The sequence below is a fragment of the Telmatherina bonti genome, assembly GCF_933228915.1.
Source record: "Telmatherina bonti genome assembly, chromosome: 9".
Classification (NCBI taxonomy): domain Eukaryota; kingdom Metazoa; phylum Chordata; class Actinopteri; order Atheriniformes; family Telmatherinidae; genus Telmatherina; species Telmatherina bonti.
In genome coordinates, this window is record NC_136627.1 from 383492 (window position 1) to 402440 (window position 18949).

Sequence of the window (18949 nt, forward strand, 5' to 3'; positions counted from 1 at the left end):
GTAAAGATGAAGGTTTTATACATGCAGCCTGATGCGTTGATTAGCCTCTTGCCAACAGCAGCTAAAAGTATGTCAGCTATGTCATCATAAACCCGTTTACATGTTTATTAGTTACCCCTCCCTGAGCCGTCATCTTATTGTGGTGGAGGGGTTTGTGCGTCCTGAAGATCCTAGGAGCTTTGTTGTCTGGGGCTTTATGCCCCTGGTAGGGTCACCCATGGCACACAGGTATCTAGGAGAGGGACCAGACCAAGTACGGCTCACAGACCCCAATGATAACCACAAACCTGGGCAGAAATGTTCCCTTGCCCGGACGCGGGTTACTGGGACCCCCCCTCTGGAGGCAGGCCTGGAGGTGGGGTATGAGAGCGAGCGTCTGGTGGCCGGGCCTTCGCCCATGGGGCCCGGTCGGGCTCAGCCTGGAAGGGTTACATGGGCCCCACCTCCCGTGGGCTCACCATCTGCGGGAGGAGCCGTAGGGGTCGGGTGCAATGTGAGCTGTGCAGCAGCAAGAGGCGGGGACCCTGGCGGTCCGATCCCCGGCTGCAGAAGCTGGCTCTAGGGACGTGGAACGTCACCTCTCTGGTGGGGAAGGAGCCTGAGCTTGTGCGCGAGGTTGAGCGGTTCCGCCTAGATATAGTTGGACTCACCTCGACGCATGGCTTGGGTTCTGGAACCAGAACCCTCGAGAGGGGCTGGACCTTCTTCCACTCTGGAGTTGCTCATGGTGAGAGGCGCCGAGCAGGTGTGGGCATTCTCATCAGCCCCCAGCTTGGTGCCTGCACGTTGGGGTTTACCCCGGTGGATGAAAGGGTAGTTTCCCTCCGCCTCCGGGTGGGGGGACGGGTCCTGACTGTTGTCTGTGCTTATGCACCGAACAGCAGTTCAGAGTACCCACCCTTTCTGGAGTCCTTGGAGGGAGTGCTGGAGGGTGCTCCTTCTGGGGACTCCATTGTTCTGCTGGGGGACTTCAATGCTCACGTGGGCAATGACAGTGAGACCTGGAGGGGAGTGATTGGGAGGCATGGTCCCCCCCCTCTGAACCCAAATGGTGTTTTGTTATTGGACTTCTGTGCTCGTCATGGATTGTCTATAACGAACACCATGTTCCAACATAAGAGTGTCCATATGTACACCTGGCATCAGGATTCCCTGGGCCGCAGTTCAATGATCGACTTTGTAGTCGTATCGTCGGACCTGCGGCCACATGCCTTGGACACTCGGGTGAAGAGGGGGGCGGAGCTTCAACTGATCACCACCTGGTGGTGAGTTGGCTCAGATGGTGGGGGAGGAAGCCGGTCAGATCTGGCAGGCCCAAACGTGCTGTGAGGGTCTGCTGGGAACGTCTGGCTGAGTCCCCTGTCAGAGCGAGCTTCAACTCCCACCTTCAGCAGAGCTTCAACCATGTCCCGAGTGAGGTGGGGGACATTGAGTCCGAATGGGCTGTGTTCCGTGCCTCTATTGCTGAGGCGGCCAGCCGGAGTTGTGGCTGTAAGGTCGTTGGTGCCTGTCGTGACGGTAATCCCAGGACTCGTTGGTGCACCAGCACTGAGGGATGCCGTCAAGATGAAGAAGGAGTCCTATCGGGCCTTCTTGGCCTGTGGGACTCTGGAGGCAGCTGATGGGTACCGACAGGCTAAGCCGCATGCGGTTTCGGCTGTCGCCAAGGTAAACACTTGGGCATGGGAGGAGTTCGGCGATTCCATGGAGAAAGACTTCCGGACAGCTTCGAGGCGATTCTGGTCCACCATCCGGTGGCTCAGGAGGGGGAAGCAGTGCTCCATCAACACTGTGTACAGTGGAGGTGGGGAGCTGCTGACCTCAACTCGGGACGTTGTGGGTCGGTGGAGGGAATACTTCGAAGACCTCCTCAATCCTACCAACACGTCTTCCGATGACAAAGCAGAGCTGGGGGACTCAGGGGTGGACTCTCCTATCTCTGGGGCTGAAGTCGCTGGCGGCAAGGCCCCGGGGGTGGATGAGATCCGCCCGGAGTTCCTTAAGGCTCTGGATGCTGTGGGGCTGTCCTGGCTGACACGCCTCTGCAGCATCGCGTGGACATCAGGGACAGTACCGCTGGATTGGCAGACTGGGGTGATGGTCCCCCTTTTTAAGAAGGGGGACCGGAGGGTGTGTTCCAATTACAGGGGAATCACACTCCTCAGCCTCCCTGGTAAGGTCTATTCAGGGGTCCTGGAGAGGAGGGTCCGCCGGATAGTCGAATCTCGGATTGAGGAGGAGCAGTGTGGTTTTCGTCCTGGTCGCGGAACAGTGGACCAGCTCTATACCCTCTTGTGGTCCTGGAGAGGTCATGGGAGTTTGCCCAACCAGTCTACATGTGCTTTGTGGACCTGGAGAAGGCATTTGACCGTGTCCTCCAGGGGCTCCTGTAGTGGGTACTCCGGGAGTATGGGGTACCGAACCCCCTTGTACGAGCTGTCCGGTCCCTGTACGACAGGTGTCAGAGCTTGGTCCGCATTGCCGGTAGTAAGTTGGATTCGTTTCCGGTGAGGGTTGGACTCCGCCAAGGCTGCCCTTTATCACCGATTCTGTTCATAACTTATATGGACAGAATTTCTAGGTGCAGCCGAGGTGTTGAGGGGATCCGACTTGGTGGCCTCAGGATTGGGTCCCTGCTTTTTGCAGATGACGTGGTCCTGTTGGCTTCATCTGGTCGTGATCTCCAGCTCTCATTTGAGCGATTTGCGGCCGAGTGTGAAGCGGCTGGGATGAGAATCAGCACCTCCAAATCTGAGACCATGGTCCTCAGCCGGAATAGGGTGGATTGCCCTCTCCGGGTCGGGAGTCAGGTCCTGCCTCAAGTGGAGGAGTTTAAATATCTCGGGGTCTTGTTCACGAGTGAGGGAAGGATGGAGCGCGAGATTGACAGACGGATCGGTGCGGCGTCTGCAGTAATGCAGACTCTGCGCCGGTCTGTCGTGGTGAAGAAGGAGCTGAGCCAGAAGGTGAAGCTCTTGATTTACCAGTCGATCTACATTCCTACCCTCACCTATGGTCATGAGCTGTGGGTCGTCACCGAAAGAAGGAGATCTCGTATACAGGCGGCTGAAATGGGTTTCCTCCGCAGGGTGGCCGAGCTCTCCCTTAGAGATAGGGGGAGGAGCTCGGTCATCCGGGAGGAGATCAGAGTAGAGCCGCTGCTCCTCCGCATCGAGAGGAACCAGTTGAGGTGGCTCGGGCATCTGGTCAGGATGCCTCCTGGACCTCCCTGGTGAGGTGTTCCAGGCACGTCCCTCTGGGAGGAGACCCCGGGGAAGACCCAGGACACGCTGGAGGGATTATATCTCTCGGCTGGCCTGGGAACGCCTCGGGATCCCCCCCGCAGAGTTGGCAGATGTGGCTGGGGAGAGGGAAGTCTGGGCTTCCCTGCTTAGGTTGCTGCCCCCGCGATCCGACCCTGGATAAGCGGCAGAAGATGAAGATATTTACTAGTTCCCCTATAAACCGGTTTACAAGTTTACTAGTTCCGCTATAAACCGGTTTACAAGTTTACTAGTTCCGCTATACTAGTTCCACTATGTTCGGCCAGCTAGGACCAGCTGGACTCCTTCATGCCAACAAACGGCGAAAACATAGCGGACTGGAAGAGGTGAGTGTGCATCTCGGTGAGGAGAAATTGGGTCTGCAGCGGTTTACACACCGAACAGAAAGAAAAATAAAGGGTTTGAAGATATGTTCTTTCCTCCACGCAGGCGGAGCAGATGTGATGATATTACCCATGATAACCTGAGGATATGGTTCCATAGCGGAGCATCTGGACATGTAAGTGACTTATAAACCAGTGCGGTACTGGTTTCCGACTGGGAATTATAACCTTCTCCAGTTGACCTCCAAGTGGTTGTAAACAGACTTTCCCAGTTCTTTATGGAGGCTGCATTAAATCCAGATAAAGGTACGTATTTTCATTCCCCGACCATCAGGCTGAAAGGGAATTTCTTCATCTGACATTGTGGGAAATCAAACAGTTTTCTAAAAGTCTACATCTAAAACATGAAAACTAATATTTGATTAATGTCATGCAACCATTGTCATTTAATAAATACTGTCTCTGAGTTCCTAGCTTGTATTGTAGATGAAGACGGAGTCACAGTTAAACTGCATTCAGGTTGAAGATAAAACATCTTATGAGGAAATAAGGTGAACTGCATTATGCTTCACAGACAACGTAGAACAACAACGACAAAAATCACTGAACAAAACTTCAAAATTCCCTTCTGGCTCCCTGAAGGGGGGGTGCAAACAAGTCCACAGGAATGGTCAATAAACCTTAGATATCCTTACACATCCTAAGCTGCAGAACATCTGGAATGACTGAACATGTAAGCAGGTGTGTTTTTTTTCAAGTATATCTATGAGTTTCTACTCTTCTGAATCTATTTAGTTAAATCTTTTTCTGAGTGCGGTTCGCTACAGTATGAGTGGCACCTGAAGCTAATTTAAAAATCGCAGTAAGAGGAGTCATGAGCAGAAAGTGGACTGCAGTTGCTTGAAGGCAGCTTGTCGCTGCTGTTTCTCCACTTCTTGTCTCTTCCGTTCCTCTTTTTCTTCTCGGATCTCAGCTTCAAACTTGCTGCCCTGATTCAAAGCCTGCACCTGGAGACACAAAATGACATCAACACAAATCTTCACATTTCAATCACGGCTTTACGGTCTGAGATTGAGCTTCATTTGGACATTCAACACATTTTCCCAAATACACACAGGAAGAATAAATTCAGGTAAAATCAGCGGTTGTTTTAAGAATGTTAACATTACATCATTACAATCCACCAGGGTTAGCCTGTAAACCGCTACAGGTCGAACAAAAGGTATTTAACTTGATGATGAGCCGTCACCTTATCATGGTGGAGGGGTTTATGTGTCCTGAAGATCCTAGCATGTATGTTGTCTGGGGCTTTATGCTCCTGGTAGGGTCACCCATGGCAAACAGGTGTCTAGGGGAGGGACCAGACCAAGTACGGCTCAGAAACCCCGGAAGTGTTCCCTTGCCCGGACGTGGGCCCACAGGGGGCTCACCATCTGCATGAGGAGCTGTAGGGGTCGGGTGCAGTGTGAGCTGGGCGGCAGCAAGAGGCGGGGACCCTGGCGGTCCGATCCCCGGCTGCAGAAGCTGGCTCTAGGGACGTGGAATGTCACCTCTCTGGTAGGGAAGGAGCCTGAGCTTGTGCGCGAGGTTGAGCGGTTCCGGCTAGATATAGTTGGACTCACCTGGCATCAGGAGTCCCTGGGATAATCTATTTTGTAGTCGTATCGTCGGACCTGCGGCCACATGCCTTGGACACTCGGATGAAGAGGGGGGCGGAGCTTTCAACTGATCACCACCTGGTGGTGAGTTGGCTCAGATGGTGGGGGAGGAAGCCGGTCAGATCTGGCAGACCCAAACGTGTTGTGAAGGTCTGCTGGGAACGTCTGGCTGAGTCCCCTGTCAGAGCGAGCTTCAACTCCCACCTTCAGCAGAGCTTCGAACGTGTCCCGAGTGAGGCGGGGGACATTGAGTCCGAATGGACTGTGTTCCGTGCCTCTATTGCTGAGGCGGCCGGCCGGAGCTGTGGCTGTAAGGTCGTTGGTGCCTGTCGTGGCGGTAATCCCAGGACTCGTTGGTGGACACCAGCAGTGAGGGATGCCGTCAAGATGAAGAAGGAGTCCTATCGGGCCTTCTTGGCCTGTGGGACTCTGGAGGCAGCTGATGGGTACCGACAGGCTAAGCGGCATGCGGCTTCGGCTGTTGCCAAGGTAAACACTTGGGCATGGGAGGAGTTGGCGAGGCCATGGAGAAAGACTTCCGGACGGCTTCGAGGAGATTCTGGTCCACCATCTGGCGGCTCAGGAGGGGGAAGCAGTGCTCCATCAACACTGTGTACAGTGGAGATGGGGAGCTGCTGACCTCAACTCGGGACGTTGTTGGTCGGTGGAGGGAATACTTCGAAGACCTCCTCAATCCTACCAACACGTCTTCCGATGAGGAAGCAGAGCTGGGGGACTCAGGGATGCACTCTCCTATCTCTGGGGCTGAAGTCGCTGAGGTGGTCAAAAAGCTCCTTGGCGGCAAGGCCCCGGGGGTGGATGAGATCCACCCGGAGTTCCTTAAGGCTCTGGATGCTGTGGGGCTGTCCTGTCTGACACGCCTCTGCAGCATTGCGTGGACATCGGGGACAGTACCTCTGGACTGGCAGACTGGGGTGGTGGTCCCCCTTTTTAAGAAGGGGGACCGGAGGGTGTGTTCCAATTACAGGGGAATCACACTCCTCAGCCTCCCTGGTAAGGTCTATTCAGGGGTCCTGGAGAGGAGGGTCCGCCGGATAGTCGAATCCCGGATTGAGGAGGAGCAGTGTGGTTTTCGTCCTGGTCGGGGAACAGTGGACCAGCTCTATACCCTCTTTCGGGTCTTGGGGGGGGGGGGGGGGGGGGGGTGGACCTGTTGAAGGTGTTCGACTCCTCTCTCCCCCACCCCTCCCATCTCCCAGGGTAGGGCGGGTGGCTGTTCATCTCTCCAGCTCGGGTTTTCTACCAGAGTCCTGGGAGCTTGAGGTTCCACTTCAGTATCTTAGCTGTTCCTAGGACTGATCTCTTCTGGACGGAGATGTCTGATGTTTCACCAGGTATCTGTTGGAGCCATTTCTCCAGTGTGGGGGACACGGCCCCCAGTGCTCCCATCACTATGGGTACTATTGTTGCTTCCACCCTCCAGGCCTTCTCCAGGTCTTCCTTGAGGCCTTGGTACTTCTCCAGTTTCTCCTTTTCTTGATATTTCCATAATTGGGGATGGATACATCGATCACTACGGCTTTCCTCTGCTGCTTCCTCCACGGAGAACATTGGACTCCCAGAGGGCAGGATAACAGATGTGGAGGAAAGCTAGAAGTACCTGGGCATACCACAGTCGAATAGTCACCATGAAGAAGCCACAAGGAAAGCTGCAACAGCTAAATACCTGCAATCCAGACAGATAAAATGGTGGTGGCCAACCAAGCGGACATAGTGATGATGGATAAGCAGCAGAGGAAAGCCGTAGTGATCGATGGATCCATCCCCAATGATCGAAATATCAGGAAAAAGGAGCATGAGAAACACTCCATATATATACATGGGAATATTAATATTACAGTCATACTCGATCAGATCAGCCAGCCCATAGTTTTAGTTGACATTCCAAATGACATATAGTCTGAAACTACATTGAATGAAGTTTATCAGTGAAAGCTAAACTAATAAGATGTCTAATCTGTACGCACAAAGGTTAGCTCAACTCCATATAAACTTCCAAACCATCATCATACCTTGGCTTCAAAGAAGTCTTTGGCCCCCATCACTCCCTCAGTGGACACGTTAATCTCAGACAGTCTGGCGAGAGCCATCAGGCCACTTTCCTCCTGCAACTCTCCAGCTGCTGCTCGACGGAAGATCAGCAGGAACTGCCAAAGAACCGATTGGTCAGGAATTACTTATGCAGAGTCCTGTGTTTATCCGTAAATAATGTACAACGCTGACATTTGCCTTTAGTTTCCACTAACCTATAGTCATGGCAGTCATTCTACCTGCTGTTGTCATCCATGTAGATACATCTGAAGCTGTATACCCACCCACACACACCCTCTCACTCCCACACACACACACACACACACACACACCCTCTCACTCCCACACACACACACACACCCTCTCACTCCCACACACACACACACACCCACACACACACACCCTCCCACTCCCACACACACACACACACACACACACACACACACCCTCTCACTCCCACACACACACACACACACACACACACACCCTCTCACTCCCACACACACACACTCCCACGTTATTAACAGATTCAGCATTTCTTGGTAAAGGAAGACGATTTCTTTCATTTATGTATTTCTTAACCCAAACCCACCAAAACCACTACCTCTTTCTTATTTATGATTAGACCATTTTCAGGCCTTGCATTTAGACTTGTTTTTCTTTTATCATCAGGTGTCCAGGAACCAAGATAATACGGAAGCCATTTTAAAAATCAGAATTTGGCATGATCTCACTGAGAGAGGCTGACTTTTGGCATAGCATGTAGGTGCTTTGTCATAACTGTAAACATAATCCACCAAAAGTAACTTTAGAGACTGAAAAAATTCCAGCCTCACATTTAGAAGAGCATGACCATTCAATATATTACACAATTAACAATAAAACCCTCAGTAGTCAAGAGGTGACTAGTGGTGGGGGTGGGTTGCAAATACTTACTCTATTTTGGGGTCATGACTCAAAAAAGTTTGGTTAACTACTGGTCTCAATGTAAGGCTGGAAAAACAACCAATCTTCATCAATGAGGTGTGACATAAAGTGATTTGTTGGTGGATTTGGATTATTGCTGATTAATCACAAATGATCACAATTAAAAGCTTCCCTCACAGAGCTGATGCTGAAATCAGATTTTTAGAATGACGTGTCCTAACTTTGTAGTTGCGTTAATGTGTTAAAAAAAAATAAAGGTATTAATTGTTTGATCTTGACAGTACTTCTAAAAATCACAAATTTCGTTGATAAATATTGGTGTCACATCTTATTTATGTTGGTGACCCCCTGAAATAGAAGATGGCAAAGTAGCTCACCTCTCTGAAACTCAGTTTGCCATCAAAGTCTTCGTCAACCTCTTTAATCATGTTCTTGAGGCCAAGGTGGGTCTGTGGAGCTCCCAGCTTCTCCATCATCAGTTTCAGTTCCATCAGGTCAATGAAGCCATCTTTCCCAGTGTCATACCTACAAATAACAAATTCAGACAGAATATCATGCATGATGATGAATCCTGTGTTCAGTCAGGCTTTTATACATTTCTCTTCTTTTTAATATACCAAACTGACTTTAGTGTGACTTTCATTGACAGCCATCATTATTAGAGACCGGCCAATATCAGCAAATGGAACACACGAAGACTTAAAGAGACTGATTATGTGCATGCTGAGCATCAAACTCACAAAAAGAAATCAAATTATGTACATTTGCATTTATATCTACAAATAATATAAAATCATCTGCATGGATGAAGGATCGCCACCTTCAGTTCAATCTATCCAAGACAGAGCTCATTGTCTGTCCAGCCAATCCTTCCTTACCTCCACAGATATGTGTGAAGCTCCACTCTATCACACTTGTTCCTTTGTCTGCAGCCTGGAATCTGGGTGTCATGGTGGATGACCAGCTGACCTTTAAGGTCCATGTTGCCTCGTTTGCCCGTACCTGCCGATATGCTCTCTACAACATCAAGAGAATCAGACCGTACCTGACAGAACACACGACTCTGGTCATCTCACACATCGATTACTGCAGTTCCCTACTGGCAGGTCTGCCTGCATGCTGGTTAAACCTCTGCAGATGATCTAGAATGCCAGTCCAAACGGGTTCATGTCACTCCGCTGCTAATCGCTCTTCACTGGTTTCCAGTTGCAGCATGCATCAAATTCAAAGCTCTGCTTCTGGTTTACAAAACAATCAGTCAAACGGCTCCCGTCTACCTTCACTCCTTCATCCAGGCCTACACTTCCTCTCCACAGCTACGTTCCACCAGCAAAAGACACCTCGTGTTACCACCACTACGTGGGACTAAACCACCAGCCAGACTCTTTTCCTCTGTTGTGCCACGATGGTGGAACAACCTGCCGAACTCTCCGAACATTGCAACAATTCAGCACTGGATTAGCTGTACCCAAGACAATGTTGTGTAATCTATTGCTCCTCATATTTTAACAAAGGGAGTATTGCAAGAAGGGAATGGAACAAAAGCTAAAAATAAATAAATAAATAAATAAAAACACTCTCCCTGGCAATTCCTTGACTGCCATTAGGTCCCGAGATGAGATCCTCAGACCCCTTGTGGGACCATATGCTGGTGCGGTTGGCCCTGGGTTCCTCCTAATGCAAGACAATGCTAGACCCCATGTGGCTGGAGTGTGTCAGCAGTTCCTGCAACACCAAGGCATTGATGTTATGGACCGGCCCGCCCGTTCCCCAGACCTGAATCCAGCTGAGCACATCTGGGACATCATGTCTCGCTCCATCCACCAACGCCAAGTTGCACCACAGACTGTCCAGGAGTTGGCGGATGCTTTAGTCCAGGTCTGGGAGGAGATCCCTCAGGAGAACATCCACCGCCTCATCAGGAGCATGCCCAGGTGTTGTAGGGAGGTCATACAGGCACGCGGAGGCCACACACACTACTGAGCCTCATTCTGACTTGTTTAAAGGACATTACATCAAAGCTGGATCAGCCTGTAGTGTGTTTTTCCACTTTCATTTGGAGTAGAACTCCAAATCCAGACCTCCATGGGTTGATATGTTTGATTTTCATTGATAATTTATGTGTGATTTTGTTTTCAGCACATTCAGCTATGGAAAGAACAAAGTATTTAATAAAAATATTTCATTAATTCAGATCTACAACGTGTTATTGTAGTGTTCCCTTTAGTTTTTTGAGCAGTGTATATTAATTGTACACTAGATGGCAGCACTGTGCATTTATGGTCAAAATCTATTTAACTAGGAACCTTTCTGCAGGTGACAGGTGTTGCTTGTATAAAGGTGAACACCATTTTTTGACCGCTCATTATGTACGTTCATTCTTTTCTTACATCACTTATTATGTGCAATATGCAGACAATCATCACTAACAAATTTGTTTCATCACATACACGTCAGACAATAATAGGTAAAAACAAATCAGTGTTTGAACTTGACAATATTGAATGCAAATAATCTTAGCGTTTGACAACTGTCAAATAGGTGCTTTCGCAAGCTGCACTTCAGGTGCTTTATGTTTAGGCTTAGCACCTATACAATAAGGTTTATCTTCATGACAACTGTTGGGGAATTTTTTTTTCCTTTTTTTTGTAAATGATTCATCCATTTATAAACAATTTAATTTCAAAATTTTGTATAATTAGGGACATGTCCTTTTTATTGACAGATCCCTGATATCAGCAACAAGGCAGAGTGCAGCACTTCTCCCAAACTCTGTCCGCTCTGCAGAGTCCCTGTCTACTTTCAGACCCAGCTGAAGACTCAGCTCTTCAAGGAGAACTTCAACACTTAGTTTAGCTGTATTTGTTGGAAAGTTGGAGAACTTAGCCCAGTTCTTTGCAACAAACTTTATGGTATTAATTCTTTGTATTATAACATAGGTGATATTATGGGGTGGGAAGGGAGTAAACAACAACAATAAAAAAAAAAAAAAGCCTGTAGCTTCATGGAAGGACCTGCGTCCAACTGGACAGTCCACCAGCACCTTCCTACCATGTTCTCTACTGTTTGATTTCCTGCTTGTGTGGTTTTCACTCATATGTAAGTCGCTTTGGATAAAAGCGTCTAAATGACTGAAGAATAGAATAGAATAGAATAGAATAGAATAGAATAGAATGTAAATCAGTAACATTCAGCTTCTTAGCAAGGAATGGTTATCCTAAATATTACACGGAGTAACGGCGTTCTTATGCAACAGTATCTGGTGAAAATACAATAATGCCTCCAGAATGTGGGCGTTATTTTTTCATTATATATACGGAGCTACCGACGGAGCAGCTCTTTGGTGGAGTTCGCTGCAGCTGAAATCAGCCAGAACTGGCAACTCTGACAGGGTCAGTTAGGGCCGTTAGGACAGCAGAGTTTCTGCAAGCAGCCTGCAGCTCTTGTTAGTGGAGAGAACTGCAGCATTGAGGATCATTATGACTTGTTTAGATGCATTTTCAGAAAGCCAGCGGCTGCTTCACGAGCCGCAAGGCAAGAGTCAGAGAGCCGCATGCGATGAGGAACACGGCACTAAAAGCTGGATCTTTGTTCCAAAACCACACATTTATAGTTGTATTTAGGTAAAATGTGCCAAAATAAAACTTGTTGAAATTGTTAGATCTGTAATGTTATTATATTTGTATTGGTGAGGTAACTTCAGAAAGGATGGGTCATTTATTACAACCTGATGACATCTTACACAGTTATAACAGCAGTAATAACCATAATAATGTTCACATAAACACATCTGGTGCCCTGCGATGGACTGGCGAGATGTCCACGGTGTACCCTGCCTTTTGCCCAAAGACTGCTGGGATAGGCTCCAGCTCCCCCGCAACCCTGAGTTGGATTAAGCGGTTAGGAAAATGAATGAATAAACACGTTTGGTATCAGACAGATATTAGTATCGGCAGATATTCAAGTTTCAGATATTGGATCGGAACTCCCCAAAAGTGGATCGGTGCGTCCCCACTCAATACTAATTTTGATGCTACACAGAGTGGAAAAACTATTTTTTTCAATAAAGCAAAGTCAGAACACTACCAAAATAAAATCAAAACTTTTAGGATGAAAAATATGAATAAATATAATAAAAGACATTAACAGTGTGTGAGAATTGCATTATTTCCTTATATTGAGAAATAGTATAAAACTTTAAATTAAAATTCAGAAAACATTAAATTCACATTTAAAATAAGCATCGTCTTCCCTTTGTTTTCCACATCAGCCTACCACCGTCTGTTCAGGCACCTAGTCCCTGCATTGGCTGCTTGATCCTGGCTCAGGATGGGGACTGATGGAAGATCCCATGCAATCTGTTGGTTTTCCTTAACGAGGATATTTATTATGAATGGGCATGAGTTGGTGTGTCTGTAAAGTGCCCTGAGATGAGATTGCTGTGAAGTGGTGCGAACTGCGTACAGTCGTGGTAGGCAGCCTACATTAGAGGCAGAAAACCTCCTATGGATACTGTCTGTTACTCTGTCCACACTGACATTATAAACTTTCATCTTGAAATCAGTATCGGCTGATGCTAGCTGCTCATCTTCTGCAGGTTCTCCTGGCATTCTTTTCTTTTTTCTGAACCTTTTCTCAGGAAGGGCTGTCTGCACTACCACCCCACATTCTCCTTCCTCTTCCAACTTTACATTCGCCCACCTCACAAACTCATCAGCTGCTCTCTTAGCTCCTTCCCAGTCCCTCACACTCCCTGAGACCCTCCTCTGTCCCCTCAACTCTGAGCTGTAACCATATCCATGCCCGTTGTTTGCAAGTACTTTGCTAGGAGGGATGTCAACTCGAAAATGTGAGCAGAGGACTGTCTCATTCCTCAAAAGCCCTTCTATGAATCCTTTAGCTTTGGCTCGCACAGTTGGCGGTTGTGTGTTGTCATGTACAATGTTGTGTAAATTCATAAGGACTTTGGGAAACAAGGCTCTCTGAGGTTTCCCAAAGCACCCAAACACTTTACTTAGTGCCTGATCCTTCGACCACCAGCTTGTTGGCCCTACTGGGTGCAGTCGTCTGTGATGCTTGTAGTGACTAATCCCCCCCCCCCCCAAAATCCCGGCAAAATGTTGCCGGGATTAACATGTTTAATGTTGTCTAGGCTGTAACCTGCCTCTTCTTCATCGCTCCTGTATGTTCCCGTCTTTCATGCTCCCCATGATGAAAACGCCATCACTAAACACGGGTGAAAATGCCATGGAGGGGTGGGGGGGGTTAGTACCAAGACTGATCTTTTTCACAGTAAGTCAGCCAGTTGCAGTTGGTTCCATCTTCCATCCAATATTAGGGGTTTAATGTGGATGGTAATAAAAAAGTGTATATGCTGTGACAGAGTAATCAAAACTCCCAACAGACTCATCGTCATCTGTGTCATTCCTAACATGAAGTTCTGGAGCTGTAATTAGTCCCGGAGTAGACTCTTCCTTCCCTTTCACGCTTCCTCCAGTTTCCCTGGATTCACCTGCACTTTTGATGAAGAAAATACAGTTTTACTTAACTTTTGAGGTATTGTTGATGTGAAAAATATACAGGCATAGTTCATCTTACTTTCATTACATTCCCTTTTAATTGTGGGCTCTGCATGTTTACTATCTAACTTTTAAAAACAAAAAAACAATGAGACGGTGCTGCTGTTTGGGCATAGAGAGTAGTTTCATGGGAACTAATGCTTGCTTGTTCCAACAGCTCTCCTGCTCCATCCGTACTGACATGACCAATCTCCCCACCACGCCTGGCATCTCGCTCTGCATCTGACACTAAAGCACTCAGCCTCCGATCAGTTCAGGTCACTGTCATTAATATGGTGTTGAATCATCTAGGACAGTCGGTCCTCGAGGGCCGCTGTCCTGCAGCTTTTCCATGTATCACTGCTCCAACACACCTGGCTTCCATTAAATGGATCCAACAGCAATGTTGGAGCAGAGATACATGGAAAACCTACAGGATTGTGGCCCTCGAAGACCACCAGAGCTGGACATGCCTGATCTAGCATCTCAGGGCATTTTACATGTACAGCAAGTCCCCACCATAGGCTTCATTATAATAACCACACAAAGAGTGAGCCTACTTGGCCAATCTGGACTTTTGGGCTCACGGCTGCCGTTTGATTCTGCATCTCGCTTCTCCCTCTGAGCAGCTGGACAGTCTCCCAGTTATGTAGCGTCATACTATCATTTAAATTAACTATATATGTTACATGCCACAACGCCACATTGTTGTTGTTGTCAAGTCTTGATAATAAATTAACTTGAACGCTGGTTTGCAGACAGAGATCAACATCTTGCCAACCCGTTTGATCGTCTTTATTTGACATTACAAACTGCAAGCCTGTTTGATGAAAAAGTTGCCAATTTTTCCAAATTTAGCTGTTTCCAGAGCTTTCCTCTTTCTTACCTTCTCTGCACCACCCTTGCCCTTTCTACTTTCCATCTTTCAAACCCCTCCACTGACCAACGTTGGGTGTGTTCCGTCTGCCAAAACAGGGGAAGAAGAAAAAAAACGAGGGAGAGGCTGAGCTGCAGGAGGAATCGACTCGGGGAGAGCAGGAGCAGCACACCTCATCAATTTAGCCAGTACCATCAGTGAACACCAGCCTAAAATTAAATTATACAATTTTTAAAAAATATTTTAAAAAAGAATAAACACAGGGAAATCGCTGGCCCGCTGGAATTTATCCCAGTCCTCCCAATGAGCCACTCTGGGCCTGCCTTGGAACCAGCGCTGAAAGATAAACCAATGGATGTTTTCTATGAAAACAGGGAGAACTGAAGCAGTCCAGGTCCAAGTTACAGCCTGCTGTTCTCCCACCCAAAGCACACGCAGCCACATACAGTCAGCCTTCCAACAGCGAAAGCTGGAAAGCCACACACGACTGGTGAGCAACTGCGTCTGCACTAGCCAAAGACGTTACATGCTTTATGTGTGTGTGTGTGTGTGTGTGTGTGTGTGTGTGTGTGTGTGTGTGTGTGTGTGTGTGTGTGTGTGTGTATGTGTGTGTGTGTGTGTGTGTGTGTGTGTGTGTGCCATTTTCAAACAACACAGCATCACGGAGAATGCGGTTCATGGCAGATAATGTTAAAAAGTGGGAACACTCTAGATAGGTCCCCAGTCCATCACAGCGCCCCTTTATAAACTGTCCATAGCTAATAGGGTAAGTCTTCACTGCTGTATGCTGAGGTTTGTCATAATGGTGGTACTGACTGGAAAGCTTGATATTTTCTCAGGTGGTACAAACTGTAAAAATGTTTGAGAAGCACTGTATTATTTTAAATATAACTTGTGCAGCTATGTCCCCTTAAACTACTCACTGTTGATTAAAAAATACAAAACTAAAAGAAACTTCAACTTCTCTTAACAAGTACACTAAGTGCACTTGGAAGATTTTTATACATATGTTTGGCTCTTCCAAGACTTGTTATGATGAGTCTCCATGGCAACAAAAGACTTGTTTACAATCGGGATCAACTGATTAACCTCTTCCAAATCAGGATTATCAGCGAAACAACACATCAAATTCCGATGGAGTTGAAAAGAAAGAGAAGAGGATGCAGAGCGGGAGTCAGAGAACGAAGACGGCGATGGAGATTTAAACCATTTCTCCCGACCGTCCTCATGGGTAATGTGAGATCGCTAGCTAACAAAACAGACGAGCTTGAGATGCTAACAAGGTCTCAGAAAGAATACAGAGAGTGCAGTATTATGTGCTTCACCGAGACATGGCTGCATGAACACATCCCTGACTGTAATGTGTCTGTACCGGGCTTTAAAACGGTCCGTGCAGACCGCAGTAGACAACACAGCAGAAAGCTAAAGGGTGGTGGAATTGCAGTGCTGGTTAACCAGCGTTGGTGTCATCCTGGACATGTTACTGTCAAGGAGAAGATATGCACAAGGGACATGGAACTGTTAGCTGTGAGCTTCCGTCCATATTATTTACCCAGAGAGTTTACCTGTGTTATTCTGGTAGCGGTTTATATAATACCTGGTACCGCACCAGACACAGCCTGTGACGTCATCAGCTCCGTCGTTGCTCGGCTACAAACACAGCATCCAAACTCATTCATGGCGATCTCCGGAGACTTCAACAATGTCTCCCTCTCTGCAACTCTACCAACATTCCAGCAGTTTGTCAGCTGCTCCACCAGAGAAAATAAGATGTTGGACTTATTTTATGCAAATATGAATAATGGATCCAGTTGTTCTGCCCTGCCTCCTTTAGGAAGATCTGACCATAATCTGGTTCTTCTCGCCTCCACCTACAAGCCCATCGTTCAGCAGCAACCAGTCATCACAAAGACTATCAAAATCTGGTCTGCTGAAGCTGAAGATGCTCTTAGAGGAGGCTTTGAGGCTACAGACTGGAACGTCCTCTGTGAACCTCATGGAGACGACATCAACGCCATGACTGAGTGTGTGACAGATTACATAAACTTCTGTGTGGACAGCATCGTCCCAACAAGAACAGTGAGGTGCTTCCCCAATAACAAACCCTGGATCACCAGTGACCTGAAAAAGCTGCTGAACATCAAAAAGAAAGCCTTCAGGGATGGAGACAGGGAGTTATTGAGGGCAACACAAAAACAACTTAAAACACAAACTAAGAAGTGCAAGGAGGACTACAGGAAGAAGTTAGAAAGTCAGCTCCAGCAGAATAACCTGAGGGATGTGTGGTCTGGAATGAAGAAGATCACCGGCTTCAAGTTAAAGGGGGACCAGCCTGATGGAGGTCTGGACAGAGCTAATGAGCTGAACATATTCTTCAACAGGTTCAGTTCACCCCCTACCTCCAGCCCAACAGACCACACACCCTCCATAAGCCCACTGCTTTCCTGTCACGCCTCCAATCTGTCACCCTGCAGCTCAGTCATGGACCAGAACACAGCTTCATCTCCCTCCACATCAGGACATCCTGAGACCTCCACCTTGTTTGTCTCCTGCAATCAGGTTAAGAAGCAACTTGAGAAACTGAACCAGAACAAGGCTGCAGGTCCAGATGGTGTCAGTCCCAGAGTTCTCAAGACCTGCTCAGAACAACTATGTCCGATTCTCCAGCACCTTTTCAACACCAGTCTGAGACAAAATAGAGTCCCAGTGCTGTGGAAAACCTCCTGCCTTGTTCCAGTGCCTAAAAAAACACAACCAGCTGAACCAAGTGACTACAGACCAGTTGCCCTGACATCTCACATCATGAAAGTCCTGGAGAGACTCTTACTGGCTCACCTCAACAAGCAAGTAAACACCTTTCAGGACCCATTCCAGTTTGCATATCGTAATGGACTTGGGGTTGAAGATGCCATCATATACCTGCTCCAGAGAGCACACTCTCATCTGGACCATTCAGGCAGCACTCTGAGGGTCATGTTCTTTCATTTCTCAGTGCTTTTAATACCATTCAGCCTGCTTTGTTATGTGAGAAGCTCCATAAATTCCAGGTGGATACCTCCACAACCACCTGGATCTATGACTACCTCACAAACAGACCCCAGTTTGTGAGACTGAAAGGTTGTGTGTCTGAGATGGAGGTCAGCAGCACTGGTGCACCACAAGGAACTGTACTCTGGCCATTCCTCTTCACTCTGTACACCTCAGACTTCCAGTACAACTCTGAGTCCTGTCATCTGCAGAAATACTCTGATGACTCTGCAGTTGTGGGGTGTATCAGGGATGGACAAGAAGCAGAGTACAGAGAACTGGTCAGTCAGTTTGTTAAATGGTGCGGTGACAATCATCTCATATTAAATAGCAGCAAAACAAAAGAGATGATTGTTGACTTCAGGAGGAAGAAGAATAAACAAAGCACTGTTTCCATCCTGGGAGAGGAGGTGGAGGTGGTGGAGGAATACAAGTATCTTGGAGTTCAGCTGGACAACAAACTGGACTGGAAATGCAACACTGACTACATCTACAAGAAAGGTCAGAGCAGACTGTACTTCTTAAGGAAGCTGAGATGGTTTAACGTCTGCACCAAGATGTTGCATATCTTCTAGAAGTCTGTTGTGGAGAGTGCAGTCAGCTTTGCAGCATCTGCTGGGGTAGTAGCATCAGAACCAGAGACTTGAAGAGAATCAACAAACTGATCCAGAAAGCTGCTTCTGTGCTTGGAGTAACTCTGGAGCCGCTGGAGTTGATTGTCCAAAGAAGAATGCTGCACAAGCTGATGAAGATGATGGAGGATTCTTCACACCCTCTCCACAACACGGTGATGAAACAACAAAGTGTGTTCAGTGAGAGGCTTCTTCAGGTCCGATGTAAGACTGAAAGATACAGAAGATCATTCCTGCCAGCAGCCATCAGCCTCCGGAACAAGACCTCCTCTAGTTAATTATCTACTGCAATATTTCCCTTTGGGGATTAATAAAGTATTTTTCATTTCATTTCATTCATTTCATTTCATGATGCTAGCAGCATGGCTGCATTATGATCATAACCTGTATATAAAAGATGGGCGGAGCCTCCGTGACGTCAACGTAGGTTTCTGAAGAGCTGAATTGAAGCTCGGTGGGCGGTTCCTACCATCACCATCTTGGCAGGGGCATATGTGTCGTCTCGCCCAGAAAATACAAATATGGGCAAAGAGGTGGAGCTGAGAGGGGGGCTGTGAGCGTCATGGTGGATGATTAACAACTAGCAAACTCCAACCTGCATGTAGCTAAGA

The 18949-nt window shown here is 47.6% G+C and overlaps 1 protein-coding gene across 1 annotated transcript in view; it reads right to left on the reverse strand.

Moving 5' to 3' along the window:
• Positions 1-3235: 3235 nt before the first annotated feature.
• The window catches only part of efhd1 (EF-hand domain family, member D1), a 35295-nt gene continuing 19581 nt past the window's right edge, over positions 3236-18949 (reverse strand). Inside the window, exons 2-4 of the mRNA XM_079246969.1 lie at positions 8622-8769; positions 7299-7433; positions 3236-4614 (exon numbers count right to left, since the gene is read on the reverse strand). Of these exons, the coding sequence (XP_079103095.1) occupies positions 4480-4614; positions 7299-7433; positions 8622-8769 (418 nt within the window). The 3' untranslated portion in view covers positions 3236-4479. The remainder of the gene's footprint in view (positions 4615-7298; positions 7434-8621; positions 8770-18949) is intronic.